Source organism: Pseudorca crassidens, chromosome 3, assembly GCF_039906515.1.
Source record: "Pseudorca crassidens isolate mPseCra1 chromosome 3, mPseCra1.hap1, whole genome shotgun sequence".
NCBI classification, from domain to species: Eukaryota; Metazoa; Chordata; class Mammalia; order Artiodactyla; family Delphinidae; genus Pseudorca; species Pseudorca crassidens.
The window spans coordinates 130,238,170-130,256,777 of NC_090298.1; the positions used below are offsets into that span (position 1 = coordinate 130,238,170).

At 49.2% G+C, this 18,608-nt stretch overlaps 1 protein-coding gene across 2 annotated transcripts in view; it reads left to right on the plus strand.

Annotated features, from left to right (window-relative positions):
• Nucleotides 1-17,327, plus strand: part of GALNT10 (polypeptide N-acetylgalactosaminyltransferase 10) — a 225,921-nt gene extending 208,594 nt beyond the window's left edge. For both annotated transcript variants that reach the window (XM_067732357.1, XM_067732358.1), the window contains 5 exons: nucleotides 1,098-1,205; nucleotides 6,105-6,326; nucleotides 9,505-9,621; nucleotides 12,587-12,736; nucleotides 13,228-17,327. In XM_067732357.1, coding sequence (XP_067588458.1) covers nucleotides 1,098-1,205; nucleotides 6,105-6,326; nucleotides 9,505-9,621; nucleotides 12,587-12,736; nucleotides 13,228-13,386 — 756 coding nt within the window. In that variant the 3' untranslated portion in view covers nucleotides 13,387-17,327. The remainder of the gene's footprint in view (nucleotides 1-1,097; nucleotides 1,206-6,104; nucleotides 6,327-9,504; nucleotides 9,622-12,586; nucleotides 12,737-13,227) is intronic.
• Nucleotides 17,328-18,608: the final 1,281 nt, after the last annotated feature.

The window sequence follows — 18,608 nt, forward strand, 5'->3', positions numbered from 1 at the left end:
GTCTGGCCACCACACTCCGCCTCCATGAGAGCAGGGGCCTTGGCCAACTTATTCACTGTGGTATGTGCCCAGCAGCATGTGTGGCCTGTAGCAGGCACTCCATAAATATCAGTCAAATGTATGAACCCATCATTTGCAGTATCTCACACTGCTGTGACTGGGTGCCAGGTCCTGTGCTAATCAGCACCTTACCTGCAATACCGCGTCCCCTGAGCCTGCCTCATTTCATCCTTTACAAGTGAGGAAACTGAGACTCAGAGAAGTTAGGTGCCTTGATCCAAGTCACAAAGCTGTATAGTGGCTGAGTCAGGATTTGAACCCAGGACTGCCAGAGGGGGTCTGTTTAGGCTGGGCCCCTCAGTGGGTTGATTGTACTTGTTAAGAATTCCCACACTGTTGTCAGACCAGGGTTCCAACTCAGGAGATCTCTGTGATACCGGTTGTGGAGGGAGACACAAGAAGCACAGGCAGCCTTGCCCATGAGCCATCCTGCAGGAGAGTCAGGGCAGGGAGGCAGGGGACTGCTCAGGGTGACCCAGCAAGATCTAGAAGGAAACAACAGCATTTAATGCCAGAGTCGGCAAAGGCACAGCCTGGGTGCCACCTTGTCCCCTGTCATACCTGCGGACAGCATCACGAAGTGATCACCACAGTCTTTCCCACAGAGCCCCCGCTATTCCCTCACAATTCTCACACTTGTCCAGAGCTCAGACTCTAGAGTCAGCCCAAGCTGACCATGTACCAACCCTGTGACCTTAGAGAAGTTTCTTAGCTTCTCTGAGCCTCGGTTTCTTCATCTGTAAAATGGAGCTCCGTTACTACCTACTTTATGGGTTTTCTGACGGGGCTTCTGTGCAGCTGTGCGTGCGAGGCCCATATCGTATAGCATTTGGCCATGAGTAAGCACTCGATGCCGTGAGCTGTTTTTACTGCTGTTGTCACTGCTGTGTTTTCCTACATCCCTAGTTCTGTGAATGGGGGCTTTAGTACACAGTCCACGCTGATGCTTCCGATGAATGCACGAAGGAACGCTCACCTTTGAGGAGGCCGTGAATTGGAGGCAGAAATATCATCTTCTCTCACTTCTCACCCTGCAGGTGTGGATGTGTGGAGGCCGCATGGAGGACATTCCCTGCTCCAGGGTGGGCCATATCTACAGGAAGTACGTGCCCTACAAGGTCCCCGCCGGAGTCAGCCTGGCCCGGGTAAGGTGGTGGCTTCCCTAGGGGGTGAGATGTTGGCCTACGACCATCGGCGGAGCAGAGACACCCCGTGCCCTAGGCCTAATGGTCCCTAGGAGTGAGGATGTGCCCCTCCCCCCACCCTCCAGGTGAAATCCAGTTTAAAAGAACTTACTTATGGGAATTCCCTGGCGGTCCAGTGGTTGGGACTCCGCACTTTCAAGGCTGAGGGTATGGGTTCAAGCCCTGGCTGGGGAACTAAGATCCCACAAGCCTCGCAGTGTGGCAAACATAAATAAACATAGAAGAACTTACTTAAAGCCCTGCTTAATCACTTATTAGCACTGTGACCTTGGAAGCGTTGCTCTAAGGCTCTGTTTACTCCTTTGCTTCAAGGAAGCTCATTTTTTTCCAAGTCTTAGCATGGCCGGGAGAATTAAGGAGATAATGCAGTTTCCCAAAGTGTGACCAATAAGGTGATTTTAGGTGGTCAACATTTTTATTTCCATGTGTTGAAATTAATGTGGATTAGTGTAGCAAATTCATGATTTCACTGACATTATTACTTAGGATAAAGCTAAAGTAGGTACAAAGTTAGACTAGGGATGATTTAAAGAAACATGTTGGGTAAAATTTAATACAGGTGGAGTGGTGTGTTTGGGAAAGACTGAGATGGCACTTAAAAGCTCCTGGCACAGCGATGGTTAATAAATGTTAGCGTCTTTCTCTTCTCACCGCCTCTTCACTTTCATGCCAAAAATTCTGTGTCAAACTGTTTTAGTGCCTTAAAATGGTTTATATCAGTCATTGGTCGAATTAAAGTGGCACTATCTACAAACGGAAATGTAAGCCAGAAGTTTTTGTTTTGTGTTATTAATATTTCACTAAACCTTAATAACAAAATTTTAAAATCGTAAGGGTCTTGAAAAAAATCAGGGTGACCCCAAAAGAACAACGAAGAGGTGGGAGGGTCCCCAGAGGGTAAAGAGAGCCGCAGGGAGGTTTGGTGGGATCTGGAAAGGTCACCACACAGATTTGCCTGTTGGAGACCCCCCACCTCAACCCGAGAAGACCCCTCCCGACAGCGCCCACCCCCCCACATACACACACCCACCGCGCGAGCCTGTTTGGCTTCAGTCCACACAGCCTCCTTCTGCCCAGTCCACTGCCTCCCCTTCCCCCATCACCTGACAATCAACGACGTGCAGAATTGTAGCCTCTGGGTCTTGGAAGGGCCCTTGTCCTGCGACTTACAAGAAAGACCAAGAGGTTCAGAGAGGCAGCTGTCTCCCCGGGCTCCATCCAAGGGTGGGATGCTGGGGTCTGGAGGCGGCTGGGGCTGCTATGGGGACCGGCGTTGCTATGGGGACCGGCGTTGAGGAAAAAGAGAGCCAGCAACGCCCTCTAGTGGTCGAAGATTCCAACGACAGCCGTACCAGCCATCCGCGCTTGGGACAGCCCTCTCACGTGGGGTGCGAGGTCTAGTTCAGGAGGAGAGGCAGGAATCACGTTTCATCTGAAATACCGCTGGCAACCCCAGAGGAAGGAGCCACGCGGGAAAACCGCAGAGTCGCTCAGTAAGCCCAAGACAGCGACTCTTCCAACTACTAGGGACTGTGGAACCATTAGGACAGTCCTCTGACCCCTGAGCAGGACCACTCCCAAAAGCATCCTTTCCCTATCCAGAGCTGTCACGTATTGATATAAGACTCGCCCGGTAAAGACACACCACCACCTCCTGTTCATAGATCCACAGATGAACTGTAGTAACACATTAAAAACTTCCTAAGCCAGGCATTGTGCAAAGCATCTTACATACTTATCTCCCTTAGTTCTCCCTTGTTTTTAATCCCCATTTTAGAGATAAGGACAGTGAAATGTAGAGACACAAAGAAACTAGAGCCATAATTCAAACCCACTTAGGTCTGACCAGTGCCTGGCACAGAGGGGTCGTCCTTTAAATAGCGACTGCTATTGTCATTAGCAGTGTTAGTGTCAGCATCAATATTAGCAAGACTGGAAAGGTGATTTCAATGTCTTATCTGAATTCTGTGTTTTCACATTTTAACTCCTTCTTTCACCTGATTTTTCACCTGATTCAGACTGAATCAGTCTCCTGTTGACTTTAAACCAGTTCAGTCTGAGCAGTGCCCATGTAGGTTGGTAGGACCAAAGGTGCCTGAATCAAGCTCTCCTCACTTTTTGTTACAATATCTAACTACCCTGTCTTAGTTGCAGATCATATTTTACATGTTTGTTCAGTGTTTTAACAACCAGATCCTTCTAGAGTGTTGTCTCCTAGATCATCATACTGATAGATTTGAGGAGAGGTATCCTAAAAGCCCCAAGAGAGCCAGATAAAGAGGGAAACCAAAGTCTTACTAAAGGTGTACAGATTCCAGAAGGACAAAAAGCCAGGGAGCAGTGGAGCAGCAATTCAGGAAGGATGAACTGGCCACCAGCTTGCCTGCCTCAAGAAGAAGTAGCCAGTCTTAATTTATTTACTAAATTTGCTAAGATCCTTCTCGTCTGTGCTTCTGGGCAAGGGGTCTTTGGGAAGGCAGTAACAGAAACCCACTCAAACTTGGCAAAACAAAAGTTGATTTTTGTTTGGAGACTTATTCCAAGATTCTGGACAATTCTCTGTGATCCAAACTCAAGAAAAGCAGGGGGGCCTCAGACAGGACTGGGACCCAGAACTAGGAAGGTGTTAGGAGTAGGGATAAGAGGAGCACACCGCCTGCTAAAATCCCAGAGTCCTTTTCATGACTCTAGCAAGGGGAGAGGTAATAGAAATAAACGTAAAGTCCCTTACTTTGGCCCAGTAACTGTACAAAAGTTCAAGATCTGGGAGAAATGACTTACTAAGCCGTGTCTGGAAAATGCAATATTCATTAAAATAGTAATTTAAGTATCATTTAAAATTAGAATATTATTTGATTTGATCCTTTAAAAAGAATCCTGGTGAATTTCAACACCTTTCCTTGGTCAGATTGGCCATCCTTGCCTGTGGTTAGAGAAGAAACCACGGTGGTCTCTCATCGTCCCTGTGGCTTGAGCAACTCAGACAGTGAGCCAGAGGACCTGGGTGGCAAGGCAGGAAAAGGAGACTCTTCAGATGTGCCGGCCCCCCTTAGGCCTTCAGCTTCCTCTGGGCACAGTTTTAAATTAAACCCAGCCTCTGCTCTGCAGGGGCCTGAGGGGGATAACAATGTTCCTGAACTGATTTCTGACCCACTGTTGACCTCTTCAGCACTCAGAAAAAACGAGACAGTGGCAAGGAAATTTTGTGGTTTCCCAGTCCCAAACTCAGAGCCAGCAAAAGTGAGGAGTTGGTGGATTTGGGCTTTGATACCAGGGCCTTCCTCCTGTGAGCTTCCTTCCTCCTTACTCAGGAGTTGGCAAACTATTTTTGTGTGACCCGTAAGCTAAGAATGGTTTTTACATTTTTAAATAGCTGAGGGGGGAAAAAATCAAAAGAATAATAATATTTTGTGACATATGAAAAAATCAAATTTCAGTGTCCATAAATTTTGACAGCCACACCCATTCACTTACGTAGTGTCTAGGGCTGCTTTATAGCTATATCAGAGTTGAGACCACATGGTCTGCAAAGCCTAAAATATTTACTGTCTCACCCTGTACAGAAAACATTTGCCAGCCTCAGCCTTACCTTCTGCTTCTAGGGCAGTCATTTACACTAAGGTGTGAGTGATTGATAACAGCCTAAAGTGCTAACTTGCTTTTACCCTTCAGAAGGAAATCTGGATTGCAGTAGGGGGAAAATGATATGATAAAGCCTAGAGAATTAAAGCAGGGGAGGTATCCTGGCAACAGCCTGGGGTTGGAGGAAGATGTTGGGAGCAGGGAATTTCCCCTGAACCGTGATGCTTTGCTCTTCCAAGAAAAGTAAGAGGTTCTCCGCAGATGGGATCTACACGGCAGGTGGAGTGAGGGATTTTCATCACAGTTACACAGAAGAATTCACTTTTCCTCTCCTCCAAGTCTACTCACAAACAGGATGTTTCCTCACCTGCTGCTGCCTCTACTTGCCAGTAATATGGTTGTCATTTTTTATTGATTATCTTTGTGTTTTGTAATCAAAGTAGCAACCTTAACACCTCAAAGGATTGTTAAAAATTCCAGCTGCTGAGGGAATTTTACCTTCTGGTTGCAAATTATAATTCGTTTTTACAAGGCAACTTGGGCAGCACTCTTAGTTAAATGTGACAAAAACCCAACTCAAATTGGGTTAAGCAGAAAGGGAATTTACTGACTCATGTCAATGGAAAGCTCTGAGGTAGTTCTGGCTTCAGACATGCCTGGATTCAGGAACCAAAAGAAGCAATGTGTTCCTGGTTCTAACCCTCAGCTCTGCCTCATTCTGGGTTGACTTCAACCTTGGACAGGCTTTCCAAATGGCCCAGCAGCTCTCGGCATCTTACCCACCAGATCTTACCCAGCAATTCTTCCCCATAGTTACCAAAAAAAAAAAAAAATCCAGGACTGATGCCTCTCGATTCTGATTGGCTTGGCCCAGGTCACATGCCCACTGCTGGCCAATCCCTATGTCTGGGCTATCTATATTCCCATTGGCCAGGCTGGGTCACATGCCTTTCCTTCAGCCACAGGAGGTAATAGTGAGGCAGAGGTGGGTCCCCAAAGGAAAATCAGTGGGAGGCGATCTGTAGAAAAAGAGGGGATGCAAGATGGGCAAGAAAACCAGCAGCAGTGTATTATTCAACCGTGAGTTGCAGAGTCCTTAAAACATGCATAAATAATAAATATAGAAGACTTAAAAACACGGTCCTTGATGCAGCATAAAATAAGAAAGGTTGACCTTCACCTCCAGGACCCTTTGTACCCACTTTTCTCCTCGGCCCTTCGGAGAGCCTGACCCTTGCACCTGCCTCTCCCCTCCAGAACCTGAAGCGAGTGGCGGAGGTGTGGATGGACGAGTACGCGGAGCACATCTACCAGCGCCGGCCCGAGTACCGCCACCTCTCCGCTGGAGATGTAACTGCACAGAAAAAGCTCCGCAGCTCCCTTAACTGCAAGAGTTTCAAGTGGTTTATGACCAAGATCGCCTGGGACCTGCCCAAATTCTACCCACCTGTGGAGCCCCCTGCCGCAGCGTGGGGTGAGGTGAGTCTGAAGGGCCAGGCAAGCCACATAATTAGGGCCCGGCGCAAAATGCACGTGCAGACCCCAGGTCCACAGGTGAGAGAAAAAAGTGCCGGTAACACAGCATTGTAAATCAACTATATTTCAGTAAAAAAATTTTTTTAAAAAACAAAAACTTATCATCATCTAAAAACTGCCAGTAGAGGTATAAAATATAAAACTTTTTACTTTCTTTCGGTGGTCTCTTAGCCTTGCGGTGGTGTTTTTGTTTGTTTGCTTTTGAATGTTATAAGTAGAGAAAAATTAAAACTTTAAATGATTAGTGTGAATTTTACCATTCATCTTTATATTCTGCAGTGCCAGTCTTAAAGGCAATGAGAGCATTTAACTCGTGCACAGTTGGTGAAATTTCACAGTCTGTATTTCAGACCTTGTCCATGCATTTGTATTTTTTACCAGAGCAGTGGAAACACTGCACAAAACTAACTCAGCTGTTTTTATTTCACTTCTTGATAATGTACACGTCCTATCAACTGTCTCTACCTTGGGCTTACTGATGAATGAGAAAGAACTGAAGGGAAAGGAACTGTGGGTTGCCCCCTCCTTCCCTTTGCTTCTGTGCTGTTATCTGCTGCTGAAGTAGTTGGCTCATCCAGAGAAGCATCACAGAAAGGACACGATAGGGCTCCCCAGTCCCTCCTGTGTCTTTGACCAGCATTCCTCTTTGTGCAGCTGAAGCCAGTTCTGATTGGAAAGGAGGGCGTGGCCTCTGGGACATGCCAGCGCCCCCACTGAGTCACAGCCACGACACACTCACCCTGTTCTCCCTTTGAGCCCTGCTGAACTCCGCTGCATGTGGGACCCCAGGATTCTGTGCTTGCAGGGACTCACAGCTGCTATCTGTGAACTTGGCAGAAAGGACCGGCAGATGCTCATAGAGCATGTGTCACCTCTGCTCACGTGCGTGCTCTATTGCCCCATCAGATTTCACTTGCAGGTTTCAAAGATAAAATTACTAGAAAGTTTAAGACAGTGACAGCAGAGCTTTAAACCAAACACAGGACTTCCCTGGTGGCGCAGTGGTTGAGAGTCCGCCTGCCAATGCAGGGGACACGGGTTCGAGCCCTGGTCCGGGAAGATCCCACATGCCACGGAGCAGCTAAGCCCATGCACCACAACTACTGAGCCTGTGCTCTAGAGCCCGCGAGCCACAACTCCTGAGCCCGCGTGCCGCAACTACTGGAGCCCGTGCTCCACAACAAAGAGAAGCCCCTGCAATGAGAAGCCTGCGCAACGCAACTAGAGAAAGCCCGCGAGCAGCAACAAAGACCCAGCGCAGCCATAAATAAATGTATTAAAAAACAAACACAGACTCTGAGTGAGGGACCCTGTGCCGTTGCCCTTGTCACACACCCATGGAGCTGGTCCTGCTGGAGGAGGCAGACAGTCCGTCACCACATCCTGGGCGTGGCTCCTGGCTCCAGTTGAGAGCACCCACTCGCTTAGAGATGGATATATGGGGGCTTGTGGAGGGGAAGCATAAGCATTGGCGCTCCTGTTTTAAGTGACAGAAGTCCATTTTAAAGTGAAAAGGGGGGATTTATTGATTCTCACAGGAACCTTGGATAGCTGTGGCTTCAGCTGTGAACACCTGGATCCAGGGAGCTCAAATGATGTCAGTCTCTTTTTCTCCTGCTTAACTGTGCTTCCTTTTGTGTTGGCCTCACGCCGCGAGTAGCAAGATTGGCTCCCAGAAGCTTCAGGCTGAGAAATCCCAAGCTTGGCCCAACCCAGCAGAAAGTAAAGACCTCTTTCCCAGTGGAGCCAGCAAAGGTCCAGGATTGAAATCTTATCCTTGGATCCTGCACCAATCACTGTGGCCATTGGAAGAAGGGGGAAGCAAGGGTAGGATGGGTGCTCTGGCCACGGGATGGGCCAGGAGCCGTGGCCCTGTGGAAAATCAGGGCATTTTTACCAGAGGTGGAGAGACACGCGTTGGGCAGAAACATCAGATGTTACTTGTTCAGATTCACACAGCAACTTAGAGGGGCCGTTCCCAACTAAGCCATCTGCCTAGCCCCGCCCAACACCAACACGAGTTTTCTAGACAAGGTGTCATCTTGATTTCCCTCATGAAGCTCTTCGTTTCTTTGCCACTCTATTGGCTTTCTCCCCCGTGTTTGTTCAGGTCCTCCGAGAAGCAGACACCAAGATGGGACTAGACGTGCAAGAGACTCACTGGGGCAACACTTGAGGAAAGAATTGAGCAGGGAGGCGGGGAGAGCCGTCAGAACGTGATGCTGCGGAAGAAGGGTCCCAGCCTGCAGTGAGGCTCTACTGAAGTCTGGCCGTGTTAACAGGCAGTCTTCTGGCCAAATCACCTGCCCGAGGAGCGCGCATCTCCCGGGGGTGGGCCTGCCTCCCTCAAACGCTGGCTGGGGGCAGCGCCGGGGAGCGTGGCCTCCTCTCGGACACGGTGGTGGACGCAGAACACGGCAGCTGGGTGGTCAGACCCCTGCAGCCGGACATTGCAGTTGACCTTTTCTGAGCCCCGACACCCCCTCCCCCTCAGTCGAACGAGGAGCCACGTCTGTGAAGTAGGAGCTGCACGATGTGATGCCGGCACCTGGCACGGTGGCTTGCCTGCTGTCCGTGCTGGCTGGCCACGCGATTGCCGGGGCCTCCACACCCCCACGGTGCTCTTCCCCGCACGCCCCCACCCATCTTAGTGAGACCACTGTTGCTCTTTGGATCTTCCCATTCACCCGCCCTAAAAGGCAGAGTCTCCAAGGTCCCACAGCAAAGACCCTACACCTTTTCTAGAGTGGTTTTCAAGGCATAGTCTCTAGATCACCTGGAATGAGGGAAAAATGTGATCCCTGGACCTGTTGGGTCAAATTCTCTGGGAGAGGAGCCGGGGAATCCTCCTTTCAACAGCCCCTCCCCTCCAGGCACCCGCCACCCCCCCAGGACTCTGCGTGCTCTAAGACAAAGCAGGGTTTAGCAGAGCGGCTCTCTGTGTTCCTTTATCGAGAGGCTCAGGGCCCACCCACCAACCCGGGGCAAGCTTTATTAGGGTAATTCAGCACTCAGCCCATGTGATGCCTCTGCCTCGTTTCCCTCCCCCCACCCCAGCAGGGGCCCAGGCAGGTATCTCGAGGTGGCTAACTGGTCCACTCTTTGCTTCTTTCTTGTCCAGATCCGCAATGTGGGCACAGGGCTGTGTGCAGACACGAAACATGGGGCCCTGGGCTCCCCACTGAGGCTGGAGAGCTGCGTCCGGGGCCGAGGGGAGGCCGCCTGGAACAACATGCAGGTAAGGGCCGCTCCTCAGGACCAGTAGTCGGGCTCTCTGTGCCATCGCGGCCTGCACTGCTCACATGGTCAGGACTGGGAGGGAGAGGCCACGGGTCAACGATGAGTCTCGGGACTTCCCTGGTGGCTCAGTGGTTGAGAATCCACCTGCCAATGCAGGGGACACGGGTTCGAGCCCTGCTCCAGGAAGATCCCACATGCTGCGGAGCGACTAAGCCCGTGCACCACAGCTACCGAGCCTGTGCTCTAGAGCCCGCGAGCCACAACTACTCAGCCCGCACGCCACAACTACTGAGCCCGCGTGCCACAGCTACTGAAGCCCATGCACCCTAGAGCCCGTGCTCCGCAACAAGAGAAGCCACCACAGTGAGAAGCCCACACACCGCAACGAAGAGTAGCCCCCGCTCGCCGCAACCAAAGAAAGCCCACACGCAGCAAAGAAGACCCAACGCAGCCAAAAATTTTTTTAAAAGACTCCATGCTTCCAATTCAGGGGGCGTGGGTTCGATCCTGGTTGGGGAGCTAAGATCTCACATAGCACGGCCAAAAAGATGAATCACAGGTCAGCCCAGGGTACGCATTATAAGAGCCTCCTGAGCACCTTGGAAAGAGGAACCCTGCACATCAGTCTGGACTGTTGGTTACAAATGACAGACACCCAGCCCAAGTGGCCATCAACAGAAAGAGGGAGTTACCGGCTGGTGTCACTGAAAAGTCTAGATGATGTCATCAGGATCTCTCTAGGGTCTCAGCTCTGCTTCCCTCTCCGTTGGCTCCATTCTTAACCTGGCTGTCTTCCCATGTGGTGGCAGATGTGACCACCAGGAGCATAGGCTGCCAGCCCCTCAGTGAAAAGGCATGTCCTTCCCAAGAGTTCTGGAGAAGTCCTGGAGCTCTCACATGTTGGGTTTCCTGAGCCAGTGATGATGGGGGTGTGATACAGTGCTCTTACTGACCTGAGCCAGGAATAATGCCTGTTCTCACCAGCCCGAGTGGAAAACACCCTGGTTCTATCAAAGAAATTGACATTGTAGTTGAAAATATTCCCACAAAGAAAATTACAGGCTCAGATAGAGTTACTGGTGAATTCTCTCAAATGCTTAAAGAAGATAAGTTACTGATTCTACAGAAACTCTTCCGGAAAAGGAGGGAATACGTCCCACCTCATTTTATGAGGCCAGCATTACCTTAATAGCAAAACCAGACTAAAACATTATAAGAAAACCACAGAGCAATATCCCTCATGAACATAATGCAAAAGTTCTAAACAAAAGTTTAGAAAATTATATCCAACAATATATGAAAAGAGTAATACATCATGGCTAAGTGTAATTTATCCCAGGAATGAATGGTTGGTTTAACATTAGAAGATTAATCAATATGATTCACCATTAACAAAATGAAAAAGAAAACCATATGATCACCTCAGCACACCTAGAAAAACCATTTGACAAAATCTAACATCCATTTCTAATAAAAACTCTCAGCAGACCAGGACTAGAAAGGAACTTCCTCAACTTGATAAAGGGCATCTGTAAAAATTCTACAGCTAACATCATATTTCATGGTAAAAATCTGAATGCTTTCCCACTAAGATCAGGAACAAGACAGGGATCCCAATCTTATCATTTCTATTTGACAGTGTTCTGGAGGTTCTAACCTGTGGCAAGAAAAAAATAATTTCATCCAGGTGGGAAGTAAAGAACAAAAACTGTCTTTATTTGCAGAGTATGTGATCATCTATGTAGAAAATTCAATAAAATCTACAGAGAAGCTACTAGAACTAATAGCTGAGTTTAGCATAGTTGCATGATACAAAAGTCAGTTGTTTCTCTACATACTAATAATGAAGAATCAGAAGTTAAAATTAAAAACAAGCATTTACAATGACAAAAAATATGAAATACTCAGGTGTGAAACTGACAAAAGATGTGAAAAACCTGTGTACCGAAAACTACAAAATATTGCTGATAGAAACTAAAGAAGTTCTAAATAAATGAAGATACATACCATGTTCATAGGTTGGTAGACTCAATAATTGATATCAATTCTATCCAAAGAAATATATAAATTCAACAGAATCCTAACATTGTAGTAGGCTTTTTTGTAAAAATTGAAAAACTGATTCTAAAATTCATATGGAAAATGGACAGGACCTAGAATAGCCAAAACAAAATTTCAAAAGAAGTACAAAGTTAAAGACTAACACTGATTTCAAGATGTATCGTAAAATGTCAGTAATTAAAGGTGTCATATTGACATAAAGAAAGATAAATAGGGCTTCCCTGGTGGCGCAGTGGTTGAGAGTCCGCCTGCCAATGCAGGGGACATGGGTTCGTGCCCCAGTCCGGGAAGATCCCACATGCTGCAGAGCGGCTAGGCCCGTGAGCCATGGCCGCTGAGCCTGCGCGTCCGGAGCCTGTGCTCCGCAACGGGAGAGGCTGCAACAGTGAGAGGCCCACGTACCGCAAAAAAAAAAAAAGTATCAAACTGTACACTTAAATGTGGGCAATTTATCACATGCCAAATATTGTTCAGTAAAGCTGCTGAAAAGAAAGTTTATCGACCAAATACCATATGTGAACCTGGTTTGGATCCTGATTCAAACAGACTGACTGTGAAAAGAGAGGTATAAGGCAGTCTGAGAACACTTGAACTCAAGATATTTGATGACATGGAAGATTCTGTGATAACTTTTCATTGTTATCATGGCATTTACTGAAGTCATGACACCTGGTGTGGTAGGATGTCCAGGATTTGCTTCAGAATAACGTTGTGGGTGGGATATGGTGAGGGAAAGCTGTAACAAGATTTGCCGTGAGTTGGTAATCCTCAAAGCTGGGTCACTGGGACAGGTGTGGTCAATAAACTTTTTTCTGGACTCCTGTGTTTAAAATTCCCCATGATTACAAAAAAAGAGAGTCCCCTAGCTTTGCTGTCCACTCACGATGTGCCTGTGTGTACAGGTGTTCACCTTCACCTGGAGAGAGGACATCCGGCCTGGAGACCCCCAGCACACCAAGAAGTTCTGCTTCGACGCCATTTCCCACACCAGCCCCGTCACCCTCTACGACTGCCACAGCATGAAGGGCAACCAGCTGTGGAAGTACCGCAAAGTAAGACAGGGTGTGGGGGGAACAGGGAAGCCTGCTCGATTTAAAAAAAAAAAAAATGTAATGCCTCATTCCTGCTCCCCAGAGCCCCTCCCTCACGTGTTTGTTCCACAGACCTACCATGCCCGACTCTCCAGTCATCAAGAGAAAGCAGAAATTCAACTGTTTATTTGAAGTCTCTGGAATCTTAAATGTTGGCAGCTGAGCCCATTTCTTAAAAAAAACTACCTTGAAAGCCAATGAAATTTGACTGGAGATGGGCAGTGATTAGGGCCCCGGCCCAGAAGTAGCAGGCATCACTTCTGCCCGCATCCCAGTGGGCACAGCTTAGGCATGTGACAAGGCCAGCTGCAAGGGAGGCGGGCAGTGCCCACTGTGTGCTCGAGAGGAGAGCCAGACAGGTCTGCGAGCCTCCCTGCCTCCTTGCTGTTACTGCTGCTGCTGTTTGTTCACCTCCCCAGCGTGGCCCGGCTGATAACCTGCCTGTTTTGCAGGACCAGACCCTGTATCACCCCGTCAGCGGCAGTTGCATGGACTGCAGTGAACGTGACCACAGGATCTTCATGAACACCTGCAACCCCTCCTCTCCCACTCAGCAGTGGCTGTTTGAACATACCAACTCAACAGTCTTGGAAAAATTCAATAGCAACTGAGCCTTCACGTTCCCGTGGCAGGCCTGGCAGGGTCCTCTCCGGCATTCACTGCAGCCTCCCTCTCCCAAGAGAGGCAGGGCTTCTGCGGACTCCGTCACATAAAAGCTGCTGCCCAGCCGGGCCAGGGCAGAGGGGGCGCTTGAAGCTGGGCCAGGTGTCTGCCTGGCCCTGCAGGCCCAGAGTGGTGGAGCCGGGATAGAGAGCAGACCCCACAAGAGGCCCCGCTCAAGAGCAGAGCCTGCTGCACCCCTGGCGGCATCATGGAAATACAGGAGAGCCTTTTCAACTTTGTCACCACGTTCCCTTGAGCATTATGCAGGAGGACTGCCAGGGCAGCCCTAGACCACCCTAAACTGAGTCCTCTGAGGCTGCCTAGCCTTCAGGTGGCTCATACATGACAGTCCTGCAGAGAGAGAGGCAAATTCTGTCTGTAGGGGGGGCAGCTTTTAGCACCAGTGCCACCCATCTGCAGCAGAAGGGAAAAAGTCTTTCTCGGGGCCACTGGTTTCAGCCTTTGAATTTTTGCCTGCCCAGCGTCTGTTCTCTGTCACAGCCCCAGGAGATGCAGTCAGTCGAAAGCCGTGCCTCGGGCCCTCCGAGTGTACAATACTGACCCCTGGCCAGCTGCCAGGCCTGGGGGCAGCAGCGCGACCCGCAGATATTCCTTTGCAGCCGTGGACAGACGGGATGTCTCCCCTTGCTCTCAGGGTACTCGAAATGCCCATTTTAGCGCTCTCCGGGCACAAGGACAGCCCAGCCACCAGCTTTTCAGGACTGTGTTTCAGATGGCCTTGGGCCTGTGGCACGGGCCCAGTAGAAAACCTCCAAACTAGAAATTCTGGCTGAATTTCCCTCATCAGTGCTTCCATATCTCTCCCCCCACCCACCCCGCCTCTCTCTCTCTCTCTCTCTCTCTCTCTCTCTCTCTCTCTCTCTCTCTCTCGGTCAATTGCCTGCCTCAGGAGAGGAACAGAGGTGTGAGGTCCGGAGGCCTCCAGGGTGGACCATGGGCAGATGCCTCGCCTCTGACTCATTGTGGTTCTGGTTCTCATATGGAATTCTAGAATTTTTAAAGAACTCTGTACTGTGATCACAAACTAAAATGACACGTAGGATTCTGGTATTCTAGCATCCAATATGGATTTCTAGGATGCTGTGATTAGCCAGCCAAGTGTAAAACATTCGAGGCAGCCCCCAGCCTAGAGACAATCTGTGAAGTCCAACGTTGGTGGTGCTGGGGGAGGGGGCAGGAGACCTGTGTCCGTCAGCTCATACTGGAGGCCTTGGTGTGACACGGTCCTCAGCCCAGACCTAAAGCCCTGCCAACCTGCCACCATGGTCACACCTGCAGTGGAGAACAGATCCCAGTGTCCCATGAACAGACGTGTACCTAGCTCCATGCCGGTCCTTTGTGTTTACCTTTTGCTTTGTTGATTATGTGTCAGCCTCCCAGAGGGCTCCCAAACTAATAGGAAGTGTTTCTGTAACCAGCCTGCCACCCACTGATTCAGACATGGAAATCGCAGTCTACAGCCCACGGCTTCTGCCAGCTAGCTCAGGAAGTCCTTGAATCAGTATTCCAATTAGAGTCGAGCCTCTCGACTGTGTTATTTACCAATGAAATAACTGAGACATAAATCTGGGAGCAGAGCCACGAATCTGCCTTTGAGATGCTGGCTGATCTCAAGGCTGTCAATTATCTGGGGAGGAAGGTAAACATTCCCGGCCACCACCACCCCGATTAAGCGTGCAGCAGGCAAAGTGTCACTTCCACTTCTGCCTCAGCACAAGCCCTGCTCTGGCCACGGGCCCGCAGGAGAGGCAGCCCCGTGCTTACAAAGCCTGCTTGTCGATCCCTGGTGTCTTTTCCAAGGGAGTGCTATATCTTTAGAAGTGGCCCTCTGTAGGAAGGAGTCGAAGATGAGACCCCTTTCAGAATCTAGGATAACAAGAGTGTCGCAATATGGGAGAACTGAGTTAGGATTCATCATCAGAGAGTAATTCAGCATCATTAAAATACAAACTGTGCCTTTTAAAAAGAAAAAATGCAAATGTACAGCCAATCCCTAAACTTGAATCATTTCCTAGTGCCTTGCTAGACATAAAGCGGCGGGGTTGGGGGGAGGGGAAACATTTTTGGTGGTGTGTGCAGTTCCTGTTGGATGAGTGTGTGTTTCTTAATGTCTAATTTCAAGCAGGAGGCGTTGGGCCTAGAGCAGGATCTGAGACAGCAATGCCTCCCAAGGGCCAGAGGCCAGAAGTTATTCCATTTTATGCAAATAACACCCCAAATTTAAAGGGTAACTGCATGGCTCATTTAATCTGTGGCCAAGAAGGGCCTCAGCAGCCCCTGGGAGAGGGCCCTGTTTGGAAGCCACGCCTGCAGCCCCCAATCCCACGCCCAGGTGGAGGGCGGAGCAATGGCTAGGTTTCCGAATGGTCCCACTCCAAGTGGGTGACAGGACGCATGTGGGAAGCAGGAGCAGCAGCAAGCGGTCCTCAGTCGTCCTCTTTTCCATCCTTTGGTTCTCCTTTTGAGTCTGGCTTTGCACCCTCAACAAGGGATGGGCAGGTCCTCTGAGCACTCTGGCATTTGTAATTGCTGAGCCCACATCTGTAGGTGCTGAGACTTGACATAGCCTGTAATCAAGGAAGGAAGGAGAGAAGTCCATTTGTTAACTGGCCAACTGATCGCACATACTAGCCACCCATTGTTTTGTCTTCATTTTGGAAAACCACCAAGCTCAAGGATCCAGGTCCCTGCTCCACCCTGGCTGATGCTCAAACAGCCAGGAGCCTGTGGAGGTGCCGTCATCCAGGTAATGTGTGAGAACCTGGACCCTTTTTCCTTTAGAGCCTTTCTTCTGAGCATGGGGTCGCAAAACAGGGTGTGGCTAGAGAGTACCATGCCTGTGTGGCCCACCAGCAGCCTTTCCAAAGGGGGACTCCAGAAACATTTTGGAATGCAAAGAGCATCTTCACTGTCAGTACAAGGCCTTGGAGGAGGCGGCTAAGTGTGCAGGCACACGTGGGAAAAGCCATTCCACCTTGTGCTTCCAGTTGGAGCTTTCAACTTTTAAAACAGTCCAGGAGCTATCAGTTGCCTATTTTTGGAAGAAATAGCTCAGAGGCAGAAGGGAGTACATCCACAAAAGGGATCTAATGGGAGATACGACCTTAGGACCTGGGGAGAAAGAGCAGTTCTTGTTGAAGATGTAGTTCTTGTTGGATTCCCAAAGTCCACATTATATTCGCCACCTGCTGAATTTCTTTTTCTCCTTAAGGAATAGGTGATGTCCTTGAAGATGATGCCATATTTCTTTCTGTGCATCTCTCTACTTTTCGTCTCTGAAGTTTCAGAAGAGTGGCGAAGCACTTTACAGTAGTAACTGAGAAATCTGGACTCCTTGCTTCAGGGATCCCTCTTTTGCACAGATTGGGTGATCCTTTGTAATTCTTAGAAGGCAATGCATTTTTAATTAAGTTTTCTGAAGATTTCTAAGTGTGGGAGAAGGGCAAGGTGCGAGTTCTGTCCTGGAATTCTTTTCTGCTTTCAACTGATGCATTTTTGTGAAAATCCAAGTAATATGTTTGTTCAAACTTGATCTTGAGCCAAGGCCCACTGTCACCTTTGGGGTGGGAGTTGGACCTACATTCCAAGCGACAAGGTCCTCTTAACATCCACTCCCAAAATGGCTTTGATTCAGCCATGCCAGCCAACAAGGTCAGGGTCCTGCTCTGTTACAGGCCTGAAGGTGGATCCCAAAGGGATTACAAGCAAGGAATACTTGAGAAGTCAGACCTGGGATTCCATAGAGAAAGCTCGAGACCGCCAACCTCTCATCTCCTGCCTGGAAAAGTGAGCCTTTGTGAAGACCTGACTTACCATATACAACTGTGATTGTGACTGTTGTTGAGTAAACCTCCAGACTTTTCTCTAATGTGGTCTCTGGCTAATTCCTTGTCCTGCGCCATTCTCCAGTCCATCGTTCCCTGTGTATTCGTCGAGCACCCGCTCAGTGCCCAGGGCCTCTGCTAGGTCCAGAATAAATTCCCAACAGCCATCGTTCTAGAGAGGAAGGCAGACCTCAAAACAACTCACCACGATGATGTCAGGTGTGAATAGGGCTATGAAGGATATAAACAAGGTATTTTAGAGACTGGGGTAGGGATCAACGTGAGGTAGGATAGTCAGGGAATGCCTCTGTGAGAGCTGGATGATATGAGGAGGGTGTACGAGCCAAGAGGCAGCTTGGTGGAGGAGCATTCCGGGCAAAGGGAACAGGCAGTGCAAAGGCCCTGAGGGAGGAAGGAGTTCCCGTGTTGGAGGCACAGAAGGAGTTCACAGACTTAGGCGAGGTAGCCCACAAGGGGTCTTACACCCAAAGACCACACCCACGAGTGGAGGATTTCAGTGAAAATATGAAACAAGCTTAGCTCATGTCTTATGTTCACCCATGAGCCACAAGTCCCTGCTTACCAAAGCGTTGCGATGCTTCTGAGTATTCGATTATGTAATACCATGTAGTGGAAAGAACGCTGGTTGGCCCAGCTCTGCAACAGACTCGGTGAGATCTTGGGCAAATCCTGCCCACTAACTAGGTCCCAGTTTTACACAGTGAAGTGAGTTTTTTGATGATGCTTCCAGCGCCACCTGTGCTCCTGTGGCTGAGTCTTGGGGTGGGGCTGCAGGAGGCCATGAACAGAAGCTATCCTGGTGCTGTCGTTCTGGGCCCACTAGAGGGCGCTGTGGACCGCGGCTTGGAGAAGGCTGATTAACAGAAAGGGGGCTCTGATCGCTGGCCACTGCGGCAGGTTTGAGCCCTGGAACACGAAGGTAGATACTGTCTTTTGTAACTCGTGTTGTTCGTTGTTGTTGTTGTTTGAAAAATCTTTTACCACCCATGAATTCTAAACAGTTTAATGGTTTCTTTAAAAAGATTTTACTAGGAAATAAAGGGAGGGAAGAACATTCCAGGTGTAGGGGCAGCCTGGGCAAAGACCCTGTGGGGGGAGCATGACAGGTATGAAGGTCAGTGAGCTGGAGCAGAGTGGGAGAGACAGAGGAGACGAGAAGGAGGGGCAAACCGAGCCAGGCCCTGCGGGGCCTTGCGGGCCGTGTTACCGAGTCTCTGATCTTTATTTATTTATATATATATATATATATATCTTTTTTTTTTTTTTTTCCGGTACGCGGGGCTCTCACTGTTGTGGCCTCTCCC